Raw genomic sequence first — 18,179 nt, 5'->3', positions numbered from 1 at the left:
TAGGAAAGCTGGCCTTCTGCATGGGTGTGCTTTGTCCTTGATACTGTGATAGGTTGCTCGCTGGGTTTGCACTTCTCAAACTGAGAGATTGGGAGATGTTACTTATGTCTCTCACACATTATTCCTGAAATAAAAGTGTGTATTTTTAAAGCGTCTAACACAGTACTATGTATCTCATGTTATTTTATAGTGTGATGTTAAGACTTTAATGTAACCTGGATTTATGATTGTGTCATATGGGGTTAGGTAAAGCTTCTTAAATAGTTTCAGCTGTTTCATGGTAGTATCAAACTGGGAATAATTAATACTATCTTTCAGCAAAACATGTTGCTAGTTACAATCATAGTGTATCTGTTTCACTTCTTACTTGTTCAATACTAGGTTTGGAAGCCAGTGTCTTGACTTTGCTCTCCTGAAACATTTTATTAGGCACCTGCTTCCAGTGTGAATTCTTTTAGGTATTAAGTAGGCACTGCAGTGATGATACGATGATCTGGTTTGTGCCAATGCAAAATGCAAATTACTGCAGGTTATAAGTAGTTTATTAGTCCATTGTAATTTCTAGGTGTGATACGTACCATTGCAGGTTAAAGTAATGTGAAATACTGGTAAAAATCTTGGTTATGCTAAAATTCTTTGCTAAGGTCATGACTCTTAATTTTGTGTTAGGGTTTAGGGTTTTTTTAATGATGTAAGTATTTCCCGCTGGTATTTCTGTGTGTTTGGTCATGGAGATAGGTTGTAGTAGCTCTTGTTCAGTCAGCCTATTTCTGGTGGCCTTTCAATATAAGATAAGCAGCTATATACTGTAAGTAGGTTGAGGATAACATCTGTGCTTTAGTGTACTAAAAATTGATGTGGTTGTATGTAAATAAGTGTGGATGACAAATCTTAATTAGGTTTTAACATAGTGCCTCATTAAGAAGGCCGGTTTGAACCCTTTAATACATATAAATCAGTTGTTCAGATGAGTACTCCAGAGACAAGTAGAAAAAATCTGTAGGCTTGCTTTAGGTGTACGCTCTATGCTTCAAAACAAATGACAGCTTTAAAAATGGTTAATCAAATGTTTGTTGTTCTTTTACAGTAGTGTAGCTGGGAAACATGGAAGTCTCGGTATTAGAGGTATGCTGGCTTTTTTTAAAGGATTGCTGTTTGTTTCAATGCAACTCTGAAAGTCACATTTACAGATAAGACGAAGCCTCTGTATTTCCATTCAGCAGTGCTTTCTTACACATTTGGGGTCATATATGGATTATATAAGTTTCATCATTTTCTTTAGATGTTTAGATTGGTTTAATCTCAAAAGAGGTCAGTAGAGATGCAGCTAAAATGTAAAATAGAAAATGTTCAACATAATCTTAAATAATTTGAGTATAGTATAGTACTAGATTCTACTGAATTCCACCAGAGATCATGGAAAAATAATTTTCCCAGAATACAGCCAGGACAGCTGACCCAAAGATATTCCATACCATATGATGTCATGCTCAGCAGTAAAAGCTGTGGGGAAGGAGGAGGAGGAGGAAAGAGGCATGTCTGTGGTTATCGAATTTGTCTTCCCAAGTCAGCGTTATGAAGCCCTGTTTTCCTGGGAATGGCTAAACATCTGCCTGCCAGTGGGAAACAGTGAATGCATTCCTTATTTTGCTTTGCTTGCATGTGCAGCTTTTGCTTTACCTATTCAGCTGGTTTTATGTCAACACATGAGTTTTCTCACTCTACCATTCCAGTTCTCTTAGACATCCCACTGCAGGGGAGTGAGGGAGCCGGTGGTGGAGATTAGCTGCCTACTGGAGTTAACCCACAATGACTGGTATATAAAGGCTTACAAAGGCTGAGCAGAATGCTATGACCTCATTTTAAAGAAACTGTCGCGTAGACTCTCTGATCATGATGAAAAGCCCATTGTGGGGTTCATTGTGTATTTTGGGGTTTTTATACATAACTTCTTGAGGACAACGTGGAAGTAAAGCTTTACGTCTTTGCACTTTACCCACTGTTTGGTTTAACTAACTTTTTAAATAATGCTACTACCTTTTTGACTGCATTTGCCATTAATTACAGTGCTAAAGAAACTTGGAAGCTGACAACTCATTTAATGAACTAATGGTCTGAAGTTTAAAGAAGTTTTGCTTGTTAACCTGTATGCTAATTTTTAAGGTTCCTCCCTAAAGATTTTAAGTTTTGTTTTCACACTTGCTGCTCAGATGTTCTTAAAAACATCCTATCATTTTAGCAGGAGCTAATACTGTTTATTATTGTTGTCTATCCCTTGCCACAGATTGAAGACCCAAGTTGCTTTTGGGTTACTATGAAAGGATGTGGGCCTTACATAGTCGATGAAATAGAATATAAAAACCTGAATGCTGAAATGAATCAGTTCTATGATAAATCTTACAAAGATGTGGATGAAGTAAAACCACTAGTAGTAGAAGAAGGCCAGGTAAAATCACTGCTATATTGTGCAGATAGAAATAATCTGTTATTTGCATTGGCTGGGGGGTGAGGTACACAAGGCAACACATTGATACTCTTTTTTTTTTTTTTTTTTTAATAGTGCTATGTGGAAAAATAAGTAATGGCATCTATATGGGTTATGCCTTCTTACCTGTAAACTTAATCACGACATAAGCTGCAGTGCTTGCATTTTAAAAAGTGAGGGCTGTATAGTAAATACTATATTCTTGCCTCTAAAAAGCCTTTGAGTGTAACTTGTTCCATTTACAAGAACCTGCTGTCCTGTTCTTTCTTTTTCAGATGTGTGTGGTTTTCAGTGAGGAGCTCGGATGCTGTTGTAGAGCAATTATTAAGTCAATGAAGTACTGTACAGATCATTATCAAACAGAATGTTTTCTTGTAGATTATGCCAAATACATTTTTCTTAAGTCAGAAGGGTAAGTGTTTGGGGTTTCTGACACTGTTACTGTGATGTATTTGTTAGGTAATGCATACAGATGCTATTAAGATTTGTTTAGATTGCGAGTGACAAGGCTTTGGTTTGAGATGTGAGTTGGGTCCCCAAGAAACTGCTAGCCATATGATAGGCTCTTGCAAGTGTGGGTGCAAACCAGTCTTTCCTGAGTTTTTCAATATGCTCTCTATTGGAAGTTTTCCGGGTTTTTAAGATTTGGAATAGAAATAATGTCAGTTTGTTATGATTGCAATGTATGATTTCCAGTTAACATTATTTATATATACTTTCCTCCCCTATTAAGTGATTATACACTAAAAAATTATAAGCAGTGAAGATCATTCATAAAGCATGTATGGAAGCAAGATTTCACTTGCTGCACCAGCTTTTGATGTCTAGACACAAATAGGTGGGTTTTTTCCCACTGCAGTATACTAGCTTGTTTACTAAAAGCTGGCAGTCTGTCTTGGCATGGTGCAAAAAAAAAGTGAGTTTTCACATGTTCTGAGTTTTTAATAAAACCACTATGAAACCTACTGTTTCTAAAAATCTTGAAAAATCGGTTCTAAAAAAAATAACTGTTCCAGCTCTTAGCTAGATTAAAAGTTCATTTCTCTAATAAAATAAGCAACTCTGTGTACAAGAAGCTTCACCAATTTTTTTTTGTAGTATTCCACAAAATTAAGAAAGCTTATTTAAAATACTCTAAAATAAATCTTAAATAATGGTTTAAAATTGATTGTCACTGTATTGGAAAACAACTTCATAATGCCCCGAGTGTAAAATATGTTCAACTAGAAGTGAATGTATGGTTTACTGCTTCTTCATTGTAAAATAGAAGATTGAACAAAGGTGATAAATATATGGATCTTAAAAGCTCCCTATGCAGCGTCTTGCTAGTTATTGAAAGTCTCCAACCAAACCAGTATAAAGGATAAGATTAACACTCTTTGTAAACTTTTGTAACTTTTGTAAAGTATAAATGCTGGTTAGCAGAATGAGAACAAATGAAATTTAGTATATTTATTAGATTTCCTTCTTGCGGGTGTTAATCACATGTGGTTTGTCACACAGAAGTAATAAGTACGAAATGGAATATGCAGTGTCAGGTAGCATATATGGTAGTATGAGGGCTAAATATCATGAAAAGACTTCAAACTGTAGTGGTGAGGGATCAGAAAGTTTTTAAGTAAATAGGAAGTATGTTCATGTCCAGAGCAAATCTGTTCACTAATTGCTCCTGGTAGCACCTCTCCTGGCGAGAGAAACAAAACAGTGGTTCTAGGGTATTTCACAGTGGGAGCCAAACTTCTGGAAGAGCTGCATTGTCAGATACAGGATATCAGAAGGATGTGTATGAGACCAATGACTTGTAGAGAATAAAATCTGCTCTGTAAAATGAGGTTATTTCTATTTTGTTTTTAAGCATTCGAGTTGCACCAGAAGCATTTATGCAGATCCCATATAGAGCAAAAAAGTGTAGACTGTATCGCACAAAGCCAGTGACGTTGCATGTTGACTTTTTTGAAGATACTGCAAAGATAGTGTGAGTAGAGTTTAATAGATGTATTCTATTCATAAAGTTCTTAAGTGTAAATTTTTATTGCAGAATTTTTTTTTTAGAACAAGTTATGTTTTAAGAAGAATTTAAGATAACAGATTTGAAAAAAACCTGTTTCTTAAATAGAACTGCTTTCTTACTTCTTCTTAACAGTTGGGGGGTTATTATTTACCTGTTTGAATCTTTTGATACATATTTAAAATCCTTCGGATGTTTAGACAAGTTTCTGGCAGTTCTTACCCTCTGTCTATCATCCCAGAGCTGTGTTTCATGATTAACTAGCCCATGAACTTCTTTGCTAGTCTTTCCTTATGTGCTGTTTCTTAGACACTCATCTTACTCCTGATAGGGGTTTGGGTTTGTTTTGTTTGTTTTGGTGGTTTGGTGTGGGGGTTTTTTTTGTTTTGTTTGTTTGGGGTTTGGGGTTTTTAGCTGAAGTTCCATAGTGTTCACAGGTAGCATTGTTTTTCCACATTCTGTTTTTTCTGGATGTATTTTGGATTCCTGTTGTGCTTTCCTTACATTCTTGTTAGTTTTTTCTCTCTGTGGTTTTGAAGGACTTGAATAAGGTTTTCATTGGAGTCTGGTGGTAAAGAAAAAGGCTTTTGTATCCTTGAGTTCCAGGATGCTATTGTCAAAGATCCTGCCAGCTTGAGAGGGACATGATTAGATCACTGGGCAATATGGCTCCACAGCAAGAAAACTACTTTTTGTGTCATTAAAGAATATTCAAAACTACATACATGTGGTCAGGCAGTTTGTGGGGTTTTTTTTATACTGTTGTTTGGTAGAAGAAAATAGTATTTGACTTCCAGTATTCTGACAGAACAAGTACTAGCATAGTTTGGATAAGAATAGCGTACATCTTCAGTAGGCCATTGTTGTGAATTATCGAAAAATGTAGTAGATTGTCATACTTTGTTTATGATGCTCTTGATCTGATTCTTTTTTTTTTTATGCTTAAAGTTGCAGAAGACGGTAAAGAGTGAACTTGATCTTTGTCTACAGACCTATCGGTCTCCAATATTTCAATGTTTAAGCGTTTATTCAAAAATGCTCAATACCTATTTAATTCATATGTTCTGCAAGTGGATTGGTGCTTTTTTTTTGGTTATTCTGTTTCATTTCTAACCATAGTATTAACCATCATACCTTGACAAAGTAATATCCAGTCATTTTTGATCAGTTCATTTTATTGATGAGCTGAAACAATATTATCAAGACTGAATTTACATTTTAAGTAGTAAGATTCTGCTAATGTGTCTAGTTAGGGCAGTTTTTTAGATTTAGCATGACTTGAAATAATTACTTCACATGCATTCAAAGTTTTTTAGAAAATTACGGGTTTAATTTTTGATTATGTGGCATAAAGTGTTGTGTTTTTTTTCCTAGGCCAGCCAAAAGATGGGATAGTGCTGCTACTCGGTATTTTCAAAACCTCCTCAAAGGTAAATAAAACATTCTGACAAAATGGTAATTGGCACTTCTGTTTTGGGAAAAATAAACTGTTAAGGGAAATGCAGTACTTGTGTTCATATGTTCTATCATATTTAAGAATGTTATGTTTTAAAAATAGGGAAAGGAGCTACATAAGCCTTTTTGTATGGACTGACTAAGGCAAAAGTATTTGTGGAGCCGCATCTTACGTGTTGTGGGCTTCCATGCTGCATAAATTTTGATAGTTGACTAGATGGTGTCTGGCTCTTGTGCAAGTTCAATAAGGTAGTAGGCATGTAACATTTGAACAGTGGAGCCTTTCTGTGTATTTAGCTTAAGTATTTGAATTAGAATCACAGCTGTGTTTCTGAAGTTTTGCAGAGCGGTTGGCAGGATCTGGTTTAGAGTTCACCTGTTCAGTTGTTTTTTGACAAGGATGTAAGCACCAGCTCAGAAGAAGAATATCTTGATTATAGTTGTTAACAAATAGATTGAGCTTCAAGTAGTTATTTAGTGAGCTAGAACTGCTTTTTCTCCAGTCTGTTCTTGTCTTTTCCCATGTTTTGCATTTCAGTAGGTCATCCAGTCTTTCTCATATCAAGCCTTCTATTTTGGTATGAGACAGCTTTTGGCTTTACTAGAAAACCAGCCCTTTACTGAGATTTTCTAATTTTCTTTACATGCTTCTACCAGAAAAACTACCTACATGCTTACTCGGAAATATTAACAAACCCCATATAAAAGGTATTTGGGGAGGAGATAGGAGTTTGTGAAAGCAGTGAAGGAACTTTAGGGTGATGATTTCGGACATTAACTGGGACACAGCACTTTTCATTATTTACTTTATGCCCCTCCCCAAGCATCACTGTGCAAGGTAAAGGTTAGTAGGGAGCAAAAAACCACATAACTTAATTTCATAGATATTCCCATACTGTGCTGTAAGTAGTAATACCTACTTTTTTAAATGCTAGCACATCATTAGTGTATGCAAAGTGCTTCAGAATTTACTAAAGGGCCTTTATCAGCTGTGTTTGCTTGAATGAAGAGCCTAACCAAGCTGTACAAATGTGTCAATATAACTTCTGTCAAGTTTGGGAAGTATGCATTTGTGCTACAGATTGTCAGGTCTGTAAGACCTAACTGAGATAAACTAAGACTTTTAGTGTCAAACTAAGACTAGTTTGTGTGGGGAGGTAATTAATCTGTTTCAGCTCTTGATCTTCCCTCAAAGAGTGAGGACGACTTTTTATTTTTGTAACTTTAAAGTTTTTATTGCCATTTTACTTTCTTGTTTCATTTAAAAGTTACTACATTTGTACTAAATTCTGTAAAGAAATAGGTTATACATCTAATTGTGATTTCTATTTTTGTCTGTCTTGGAAAGTACAAGTGAAAAATACTGATAATTTGATAAGGGTTTAATCTTTTTACTGGTTCTTGTGTTTTACTATATTTAGCAAGTACCCAAATGAAAGCCAAGTTGTGTGCCATAGAAGATAACACATTTGATGTTTTTCTTTATGTGACAATAAAAGATGAAAAGGTAAGATACTTTTATATCTATAGATCTATTAATGCACTTTGCTATCTAAGTTATAACTTCACGATTAGTTTAAGAATGGAAATTGTTACTTCCAAGTGAGTACTTAAATTTCCGTTGGATACAGTAGAAGCAAAATTGTTATTACTAGAGGTTTTATTTTATGTTTCTGATGCTTGTAAATTTCTGGAGGAATTCCAGGAGGCAGAAACCCATTTTTCTTTGTGAACCTCTTTTTGGAAGGTTTTGGCAAGCAAATGAAGTCCAGCAAGTACTTCAGACGGACAACTTAGTGAAGTATTTAGTGTACTTTTCCACTTTTTTGTGGTATCATTCTTAAAGACATTTCAATAAGGCAGTTGCTTAGTACTATAAAAATAAACAGAAGTTCACACTTTTGCGTAAGACAGAGTCCTCAAACCTTTGGGAGGGAAAAAAATCCCAAACTAGTTTCACTTGCCAAAATGTACAACTTGTGCTAAATCTCTGCTGTAGCTACTTTTAAGACTTAAGCAGTTGTATGGTAGACACAAGTGAATTTATTTGATACTGTTTCTACTTAAATGCTTTACCAAGGCTTTTTGCTAGAGCTGTGGTCTTTGCCATAGACGGTAACTTTGAAGGTATATATTAATTCAAATATCTTCTCTCAGTTCAGAATCCCAGTTGGCAAGTGTCACTGATCTCTGAGCCAATTTTCTGCCAGATTATGATGCATACTGAATCACAAAGAAATAAACCAGTCTGACTTACTAACAGTTTTTTTTAATTTTTAGGGCTTAGAAAAAGTTAATTGAGTACAAACTTCTAGGCAGAAGTGTGAAACTGCCAACTAATTAACACCTGTTTAGAGAACATACAGGAAGATATGTCTGACTTTCCTATACTGGAGCTAATATTCTACAGAAAGCATTCACTTTTTGTCTTACTGCTGTTGCTTAAAGCTTCATGTGAATTCTAAAGAAGTATGTGGTTATGTAGCTTATTGCTTGTTGATACTGGTTAATAAAGACCTTGGTTTTTTAGGTATGTGTTAATGATGATCTTGTTTCAAAGAACTTTGCTCATTTTGAGGAAGCTAAAGAGAATACACGGAGTTCTGCAGATTATCAGGAGAGCCAAACATCATTGAATCTTGAGTCACTTCCAGTGAAAATTGCTAATCCCACACTTGCTCTCAGGCCAGGGCTGTTTCGGAAGAAGGTGTCAACAAATCTTGAAACAGGTGAGAACCATGTGTGTTGGAAACAATCATACATGCAATGTGTCATGTGTCTGTAATTGGATATATTGAATGTGAACCTGCTGTCTATGTTTGAATCCAATAATTGGATCAAATGATGTCCTTCTAACAAATGAGGTTTATGTGTCAGACTTTATATAAAGGCCAATCAAATCATCCAGTGCAGGAATACTGTAAAGCTTTTTGTACACTATAAGACAAAGGCAGGCTGAGTGTGAGTTACACAGGCATTTGTTGATATGCTTACTAGCATTAGATAGTATTGAAACCACTTGTGGCATTGATCAGTGATGCATTACTGGTTTTTTGAGTTTGGAGGGATTTATTTGAACAGAGGTACCTTTAAAACAAGCATTTACCATGAGTTGTCTCGTTTATAGTGATTAAATTTAAAAGTATGCAACTTTCCATCCTTCATCCTTGTTCACTCAGTTTATCTGCATAGTTATCTTTAAATAGTTTTAAAGATAACAATTTTTTTGGTTATTCTTTTTGCCATTAGGAAATGATACAAGCAAGTCAGCTGCAACCCACTGTAAATAAAAATACTGCCTTTTTATGTGTTCAGAGAATCAGAAATGTGTTTTTACATATTTTTTTTTTTTTTACTTACCTTTCTAGGTCTTGCTGTTTCCAGTTCCTTTCTTGAAGAGAAATACCAAAGGTCAAGTACAGATATAAATGAAAATACTGTGCCTGTAGGTATTATATTTTGCATTAAATTGGCAAAGATGCAACTAAACTAAACATACGTAGGACAGACTAGGAATGCCGTAGTCATCTAGCTGCTTCTTCTGTGTAACACAGATCTGGGGGACTGCACTAATTTTTGGTATAGTTAGAAAATAATATTCTATTTCAACTTTTTTTTTTAAACTGCGGGGAAAAAAATTATTTGCACTCCTCTGCTATAGTTTATGAAGATCATAACTGTCTACACTACACAGTTTTCTGAAAATATAAAAATGTGAATTTTAATGTTTCCCCAAAAACCAAATAGTTATGCTGTACCATAGTAAACATTCATTGGAGTGTCATCTTATTTGTTGAGTCATCTAATACTTTAAATACCTAACCTGATTTCTTGCTATGTTTGGTGTTTTGGGGTGGGTTTTTTTGGCTTGCTTTTTTTTTCTGAAACATTTTCAAAAGTTCAGCACTCATTGTTGAGTGTTAAATTGTGTACTCAATTGCACAATTGGAGCTATTAGGATGTGCATGAGAGGAAAGGAAAATGAATTGGTAGGTTCTAGGCAGATAATCACTGTTGAGTGTATGGTAATCATGATGTTTTAAAGATTCCATGTTCTCTTCTGCTAGGCGCTTTACAGGAGAAATTTGCTTCCATGATAGCAATGGAACTACTTCTGTCAGGTCAGGGGGAAAAAGGGAGTTTTACAGAAGTTATGTTTTAGCTCTGCTGAGAACTGAACGATGACAGCCACTCCCGAACTTAAACTGTAATACTTTATTTTTTTAAGAGAATGATGGTGAAAGTAGTAGTGCGGATTCTTACTGAAGCAGAGCAGAATTACCTTTATACCCTTCTGCAAACAGTCAGCTGAATTACCTTTACCAGCCACTTGAGTGATGCAAGTCTTTGACCAAGTGATGCCTGTTGATTGCTGGTGACTAATGCTGAACACTAGAACCCTGTTCAGACCGATACCTTTGGGTTAACTCTGGATCCAGCATCGGCTACTGGTTATTCCACTGGGGATTTGCAGTTTGTTCAGTTTAACTTCATGTGCATTGTCTTTGTAAGTGTGCAGCTGGGTAACCTGTTTTTGGTTTTCTTCCTGTCTGTGGCATGCAGGCTTTCCATGATTTTTCTTCATTTTGTTTAAAAATGAAATGTTTAAAAACTAATCAGTATGTGTTCATACTAGCTCAGGTCCCCAGTTACGACTATAGCTTGAGATGCGGCCATGAACTGATTAATTGGCTTGTATTAGATGTATAACCATGGGCAATTGTTCTTGTCACATCCCTGATTATTAGGAGAGAAAATACTGTTCTGTAACAAGTTAGATTTCTGAAGTATGTTTCATCATGTTGCAGAAAATACTGTTCTGTAACAAGTTAGATTTCTGAAGTATGTTTCATCATGTTGCTTTAGTCTAACTTATAATTTGTACAAAATTCTTCAAAGTATTTGGAGGATCCTAGAGTTAGTTAAGAAACACGCTTTCAGCTCTATAATGGATGGAAGAAATAATTTTTCCTGTTTCTCTCAAACAATATTTTAGTGCTAAAAATGTGTTCATCTTTTCTTGTTAGATTGCCAAAGCAATTCTAGGTTTGCCTTTCAAGGAAAATGGTGAAGTCCACACAGACAGGTACAGTGCAGTGAGTTAAATATTTTTAAATGGTTAGGTAATCAGAAAATTGGGAGCTATGGTATGTTTCCAGTTACTTTGCTTAGGCAGCTAAAAGGGTGGAGGATAAGAGAAAATGCATGCCCATGTTTTTTGGGGAAGAAGGGAATTTGAAGCTGTTGATATCCAGAGTACAAAAATGGCGGTTCTTTCTAAACAATAGCTTGACAACAGGGATGTGGTGGTGAAGTGTTTTTCTGCACACTTAACAGGTTACATTGCTTTATTTTGTTCTGGGTGTTACTTACGAAGTTTTCAACCTTAATGAAATATGACTATGAATGGATTTGTGCAATGCTTTTACTATGCTGTATGTCAGTTGATGCGTACATAATAAACCCAAGGAGTGTTTTTAAATTTGGCTTCTGACTGATGCAAAGGTATATTGTTGCATTTTTTGAAACTTTTAAGAAACCTTTTTCCTACAGTCCAGTCTGATTCTCTTCTAAAGCTGAGGAACCCACAAATTATCTTTGTTAAAAAAAATCGTTAGGATTTTTTTTGGGGTACTTAAAAGCTAATATTTAATTTCAAAATGGTACTTTTTTATTTCTTCTTTCATTTTTGAGGGGTTTCCTCCTTGGCGTAGGTGATATATCAGAAATATTTTGCAAGTGAATTGCTTCGTGACATTTTTGAAATACTGGCGGTATTTATAAATTACATGCTACTTCTGTGTTTATGATGGATTTAATACTTGTATGTTTCTCAGGCTCCAGCAGTTCTCAAATCCTGATCCTCTGAAGACACGCATAATTGAAGATGACCAGCAGGTATTTCAAGTGCAAATCATGTAACTTCTCTTGTGCAAATGTATTGTGTGTATGTGGAAGGATTTGGTTGTGTTGGGGCTGCAGGGGTATGAGAGGGAAGGAGCAACAAGGAGAAACTGCTTGTGTTCTGACTGCAGTCCCTGCCTTGCACTGCTCGTTGCCTCAGTGGTGAGACAGAGTATAACCTGCATTGATTATAAGGAGGGAGGAGTTTGGAGTGAAGTTGAGTATGGGAATGGGGGAGAAAAGGTGGGGGTTTTGAGGTGTGTAAATATTTGTTTCTTTGTTTCCCAATAACCAAATCAGTACTCATACAGATTAATTGGCAACAAATTAAGCTAAAGTTGAGTCTGACTTGTGTGCATCAGTAATTGTTCAGTAGCAACCGTGTCTGTATTCTGACCCGTTAATCTTCTTGCTCACTCTCCCTGTTTTTTTTCTGCCCCATCCCTCTTGAAGGTGAGAGTGAGTGAGCAAGTGGCTGTGTGGGTGCTTGGCTGTGAGACAAGGCCAACCCACCACAGGAAATGTTACTAGTAGTCTTTTTAAATTGTATTTTGATTTTTGTCATATCTGAGTGCTAGCTGTACGTAGAACATGGAGCGCATTCTCTCGAGTGGTTCAAGACAGTTGTGTTAAGGCAATCGTGATAAACGTTACTTTAAGAAATACTAGAAATATTTGTCTTGCCACTGGTCTGTATAATTTACCAGTATGTATGAGTCACATTCAAAATTTATTTGCAATCTCTTTAGTTGTTTTTCATCAAAACAACATTTTTTAAGTACCATAAATGCTTTTGGGTCATATGTAAGCTAAAATCCTTTTATTAAGTATTGCCTTTGTCATCTGCTTGTCATATGGTTTCAGAGTTTTCAAAGTTTTAGTGGAAAAAGAAACCTTGTGTTTCTTAGCAACAAAATTGAGCCATCATCAGTTCTGGAAACAGCACCACTTCTTGATGATCTGAAAAAGGTAATGCTGATGTAATATATTACACTTAATATCTTTTTAAGGCTAGTATTGTACCCCAACTTCAGGTACAGTAATACTTACTTTTGATTGAGGAATCTCTAGGAGGTTGTTGATGTGGTTTAATAGATGAAGCTTCAGAGGGATGCTGGAAGAATTGTATGCATTTGCTCTGGTATATCAACCACTACCACAAGTCATAGGATTTGAATTTTAATAAAACAATTTAACTTCTCAGCCCAGAGAAACTTTTTTCATATTGCATGTTAAGTGTACTTATTATATAGTCGGACAAAAGCTTTTAAATCACTTAGTGTTGTGTTTTGTCTTGTTTTGTTAGTGTTCAAGTACACTTTTTTCATATGGATCTCTTAATTTCTCTTTCTGTAGGAACTTACTAGGAAAAATTTTTTAGGCCCTAACTTCACAGAATCTTACTGCTGGCCGCCAGTAGCTCGAGGATGTGATGTTGTTGTCATCTCAAATGAGGGAAATGATCCTCTCTTATATATTCCACCAGTTCTTACATTTTTGCAGTTGGAAAGTTGCTACAAAGCCTTGCCAAACAGGAATGGAGTATGTATATATATTAGAGCAGTAACAGGTTTTTTGTTCTAAAGTGCAGATGTAGAATAATGATCCAAAAGATAGTGAATGTTTAGAATGTACACATTTAATGTGGTATTAGTGTATCTTCATGACGCTTGCCAGCTTATATAAGCCCTCTGCTTAGAGGCTTACAGAAATGAACTGCACATGCGTGGGAGTTTAAAACTTATTTATCACGTAACATGTAAAAAGTGGTTAATGTCATATTGCTTTGATACTTGATGAAACTCTTGTTTTTGAGGGGATACTACGTAGTCTTTAAATTAAAATTTGTATTAGCAGTTTTAAATACTGTAATTCATTTTTGAGCTTGTATTGGATTACAGAAACAGAATTATTGAGGTTGTAAGGGACCTCTGGAACTTGCCTAGTACAACCCCAAATAAGACAAGATGCTTCTGCTAAATTTTTTTATCCTTTTACTGTATGTTTCTGCATGCATCCTTTTTGTCTCCGGGTAACCTTGTGTATGGTTCCTTGGGTCTGTAACATCTGCATTTAGAAGGTGATACAGTACTAAAAAGGTCAGTTTTGAAGTACTTAAAGGCCTTGTGTTGCAGATGTTGCTTTTGCCCTAAATGCTGTAGTAGTACAATTCTTAAGATTCTGAACTCTTGTCTAATACTATGGTGTAAAATTGTATACATTTGAATGTAGCCACTCGCGCTTATTTTATGTCCTGGGTGGAAGAAGGCGCAACTTGTTTTTGAGCTACTGAAAACATATGGGAGATGCTCCAGACAGCTTCATCCAATGTTGATAATACTTGGGCAGAACAAAGAAGCTGGAAATGTGAAAATCAGAGGATGTAAGAGTACTTTCTATTTTCTTAATTATGCTTGAAAACAATGTGGGTTGCCTTAATGGCAGGGAATTGTGAAAGAAGCAATTTTTTTTCTTAAGTTTTTTGTTCTGTAAAGTGATAATTCTATTTCTTTAATGTTATAACTCTGTAGTAATAATGTGAGACTAACAGTAAATGGTATTAAAGCTGTTCAAGCACCTACATGTTCAACATCTTTTTTGTAAGTTCCATAACAATCATTTTTTAACCAAATTAGTGGTAGGGATTTGCTGCAGATCTTGCTGGATTAGGAATAATTGTGGACTTCCTTCATCTGGAACCAGGTTTTATAACAGCTTTTTTTGATAACATGATAAAAGCTGGACAGAGCTACTGGGTCTGTCAGGGATGGCATTAATTCTTTTCATAGTCTGAACAGCAGTGTGTTTTGGATTTGTGACAGGGACAGTGTGGATAACACACCCGTAGTTCGGCTCTTGCTGAGCAACACTTGGCAGGGCATCAAGAATTCTGTTTTTCCCAATCTGCCACCCAGTGAGTCGGCCAGGGGTGCACAAGAAGCTGGAAGGGGACACAGCCTGGACAGCTGACCCAGGCTGACCAAAGGGATATACAATAGTGTGCAATGTCATGCTCAGCAGCAGAAGCTTGAGGGGTGGCAGGATGATCTGCTGAGTGTCTGCTTGTGGGGTGTTGGCAGTGGTTACCTTTGCATCGCTTCACCCCCCCTCCTTCACTTCCTACGCTCTCTCTTTCTTGACCCATGAGTTTTCTCACATCGACAGTTCCTGTTCTCTGCCCGGTACCACTGGGGGCGTAGGGCAGTGAGTGAGCAGCTGTGTGCTTTGTAGCTGCTGGCCACAAGTATTTCAAGTACATAGTTTTTATTTTTTAAAATTGACAAATATTTGGAGGACTTGTCTGATGCTGCTTGACTGCTTATATACACTTAATGCAATTTTTCTCTACTCTTAATTTAAAAAATATGGCAAAGATTAAAAAGGAGGTAGTAGTTCTCTGCACACAGTTGCATAAACTTAAAAATTACTTCAAACTAAAATTTAAGTGGTGGTTTCTAACTTGCTTATTGCAGTAAATTCTAAGTAATTTGTGTTTATAGCTTCAATAGTATGCAGAGGATACTCCATAGAGAAGAGGAAGAATAGAAGTAGTAAAAGAGCTGTTGTAAGACTTGTCCTGCTTAAATGTATTTACTTAAAATACTTAGTTTTACTATTCTTACTTGGTCTTTTTTTTAAGCCTTAATTGATAACTGCATTTTTAAAAGTGGCTCTTTTTGCCAAGGAAACAAGAAATAATGGTTAAAACTATGAAGGATTGTGTAAAACTCTATTCCAGCAGTTTGTATTCTTAAATCCATCATTCAATGAATGAATTCAGATCTTTTCTTAGTTGAGCTGTTGGTATATTTGCACAGATTGATTGGTGTGGGTTTTTTATATATGTGTATGTATAAATATGTGCACACACATATGTGTTTATATGTGTGTAGATATCTAAGCCACGTGTGGCTTATTCTGTTTTTAAAACCGAATTTCTCTAAAGGCTGCTCTTGCACATATTTAAATATTTACTTTCTGTCTATCTAGTTCTGAAGTTCTTATCTATACTTCCATTACCTTATTGGAAAACTATTGGCATCCTGCTTTATAAACTACTTAATGTTCAGGCCTTTCACTCTTTCAAAATATCAAGAGTTTTACTCACTCAGCTCTTGAAGACATGTAGGGGTAGAAAAATAAAAGCAAACTAAAAATATCTGTTGGTGAAAAGTCAGAAAATTAAGTTGGTGTTCTCTATTTAAAAAAAAAAACCAAACCAAACAAAAAAACACCCACCAAAACTAGCCAGCCCCAGCCCCCCAACTTTAAGGTGATGCATCTGAAATGCAAATGTGACTTTTTTTTTTAATAGAACTGCCATGTCCTGTGGTGTCTTACTAATATTCTTTCAAGTTGTAAGTTAATGTTAATGGGTTTTCTTCCTACTTGTAGGTGAACTAATCGTGACTACACCATATAGTCTCCTGAGACTGTTGGAACATCAGTGTTTATTATTTTGTAGACTTTGCCATCTTGTGTTTGATGAGATTGAGGTACTGTTCTCTGACGCAGCTAAACAGGTAAATGTCTTACAGGTTCAGTTGGTAAAATGCCGTTCCAGTTGTGCACTTGTCATGAAAACAGTGGCACATACTGGAAAAAAAAAGAACTTTTCTGAACCCCTGTGGTAGAGTTGGAAAGATAATGGAATTTAAGAAATCACATCTGTATACTTCTGGCAGAATGAAACACTGGAAAAGTGAATCAGTAATTATTAAATCTGACTTTCCTTGCTTTTTTGCCTGTCGTCTTTTATTATTTTTTTTATTTTTTTTTTTTTAAGAGCTCTATCCTGTCCTGTTCTACACTTCTGCTCTATTATGCTGTCTTCCTTTGCTTTGGGTGACTTCCCAGGTACTTGCGTTTGTTTCAACTGGGTAGCAGTAGTTTCAGTGTAGGGATTTTTAATCTACTTTTTACTTGCATGATCTGTCTGTTGGGAACTCCTTTTTTCCTCTTACTGGTGCTGTTTGAACAGCTTCCATTCAAGAACTGTCTGTTGGTAAGCCCCTTGGTCTCTGTAGAATGCAAGGCAGAAGTGGATGATCAGATAGTCATGGACGCAATCGTCATAATTTTCCTTGGGCCTTGATGTCAGTGCAGGTAAAAGGAGAAGCTGATTGTAACTCGGAGAATCTTGGATGAGGGACAGCGTGAAGTGTCATGTTGACAAGGATGTGTATATTGTATCAGTTTTAAAATGATGATTTATAACTCAATTGCTGCGGGCATTTCGGGCGAGCGGGAGTCAGATTCAAATACTCACAGAGTTCAAGATCTGATCCGTTTATTGTACAAACCAGGTAGACTTTTATAAGGCATTCTATAAGCGTGCAATAATGTGGTTGGCTATTTTACAAGCGTATAATAATATGATTGGTTAACAATTGTTTACTGGGAAGATTTCTGTTTCTGCTTTCTCTGGCACGTAGGCTCCTTTCTGCGGTTTCCCAGCTCCTCTTATCACGTCCCGTTGGCCTTGGTTTTGAGCAAACATCTGCAATTTGCTCCTTTTTCTTCATCCCACTGTTCTGGCCGTAACCTCGTCTTATTTCTTCAGTATTTTTCCACTTGCTTCAGAGTTCAGTATAATCATTCAATACAGCAAGAGCCCCAACACTCAATTTTGAGAATATTCTGTAATTTTTTTTGTTACTGCTTTGAGGCTTCATAGGACAGATGCTTTCTGTTAGTATTACAGCATATTACATCATCACTATGCAAAAAAATTGGCTTGCTTACCTTTTTTCACTGTCGTAGATTTTATTTTTTTTTTAAATCGGAACACAACTGGACTGTTTGTCACTTATGCAAGGTAATGTCATTAGGAATATATTCATCCTGCCTTTGTGATTGTTGGTTTTTTACAAATGATTTTATGGCAAAAGTTGGTTTTTTTTTTTTTTTTTGGCTATTTCTGTATTGGCAGGTTGGTCTTATCTTCTGCTTACGTCCTAGTTTTGCTGACTCTCTGACTTTTTGGATCTACTGTTGCATAGAATTAGTAGGTTTCAGATCTGAATGGATCCTTTTCATGAGATTGCCATCTTCTATGGGCAGAATCTTGTGTTATGATCCTGCATTCATGCATGCATGCTGTTCCTTCGTGTTGTCCTGTTGCTTCTTGCTTCAGAAGGCATTCAAATAATAGGATAAAAGTGGACAAACCAAACACTTTGATTTTGGGGTGTGAAATCTGTGGTTTGCTGTGGTGGTGATTTTGTGACTGGAGAGAACAGTGTGCTGAAACGGTGTACTTTTCACTGCTGTTACATACTCATTGGTACAGGATAAGAGGAAGGAAGAAAACTTTTTTTTTTTCTT

The 18,179-nt window shown here is 36.0% G+C and overlaps 1 protein-coding gene across 2 annotated transcripts in view; it reads left to right on the top strand.

The window, feature by feature from the left end:
- Positions 1-841: 841 nt before the first annotated feature.
- Positions 842-18,179, top strand: part of TDRD12 (tudor domain containing 12) — a 36,286-nt gene continuing 18,948 nt past the window's right edge. For both annotated transcript variants that reach the window (XM_037409508.1, XM_037409507.1), the window contains exons 1-14: positions 842-1,125; positions 2,285-2,446; positions 2,761-2,897; positions 4,341-4,460; positions 5,868-5,923; positions 7,370-7,455; positions 8,479-8,677; positions 9,317-9,393; positions 10,976-11,034; positions 11,786-11,846; positions 12,717-12,821; positions 13,209-13,394; positions 14,085-14,235; positions 16,248-16,375. In XM_037409508.1, coding sequence (XP_037265405.1) covers positions 1,105-1,125; positions 2,285-2,446; positions 2,761-2,897; positions 4,341-4,460; positions 5,868-5,923; positions 7,370-7,455; positions 8,479-8,677; positions 9,317-9,393; positions 10,976-11,034; positions 11,786-11,846; positions 12,717-12,821; positions 13,209-13,394; positions 14,085-14,235; positions 16,248-16,375 — 1,548 coding nt within the window. In that variant the 5' untranslated portion in view covers positions 842-1,104. The remainder of the gene's footprint in view (positions 1,126-2,284; positions 2,447-2,760; positions 2,898-4,340; positions 4,461-5,867; positions 5,924-7,369; positions 7,456-8,478; positions 8,678-9,316; positions 9,394-10,975; positions 11,035-11,785; positions 11,847-12,716; positions 12,822-13,208; positions 13,395-14,084; positions 14,236-16,247; positions 16,376-18,179) is intronic.

The sequence above is a fragment of the Falco rusticolus genome, chromosome 15 (genome assembly GCF_015220075.1).
Source record: "Falco rusticolus isolate bFalRus1 chromosome 15, bFalRus1.pri, whole genome shotgun sequence".
Lineage (NCBI taxonomy): Eukaryota > Metazoa > Chordata > Aves > Falconiformes > Falconidae > Falco > Falco rusticolus.
Note: the sequence above shows the minus strand (reverse complement) of the source record. Positions and strands in the feature narration are given on the sequence as shown.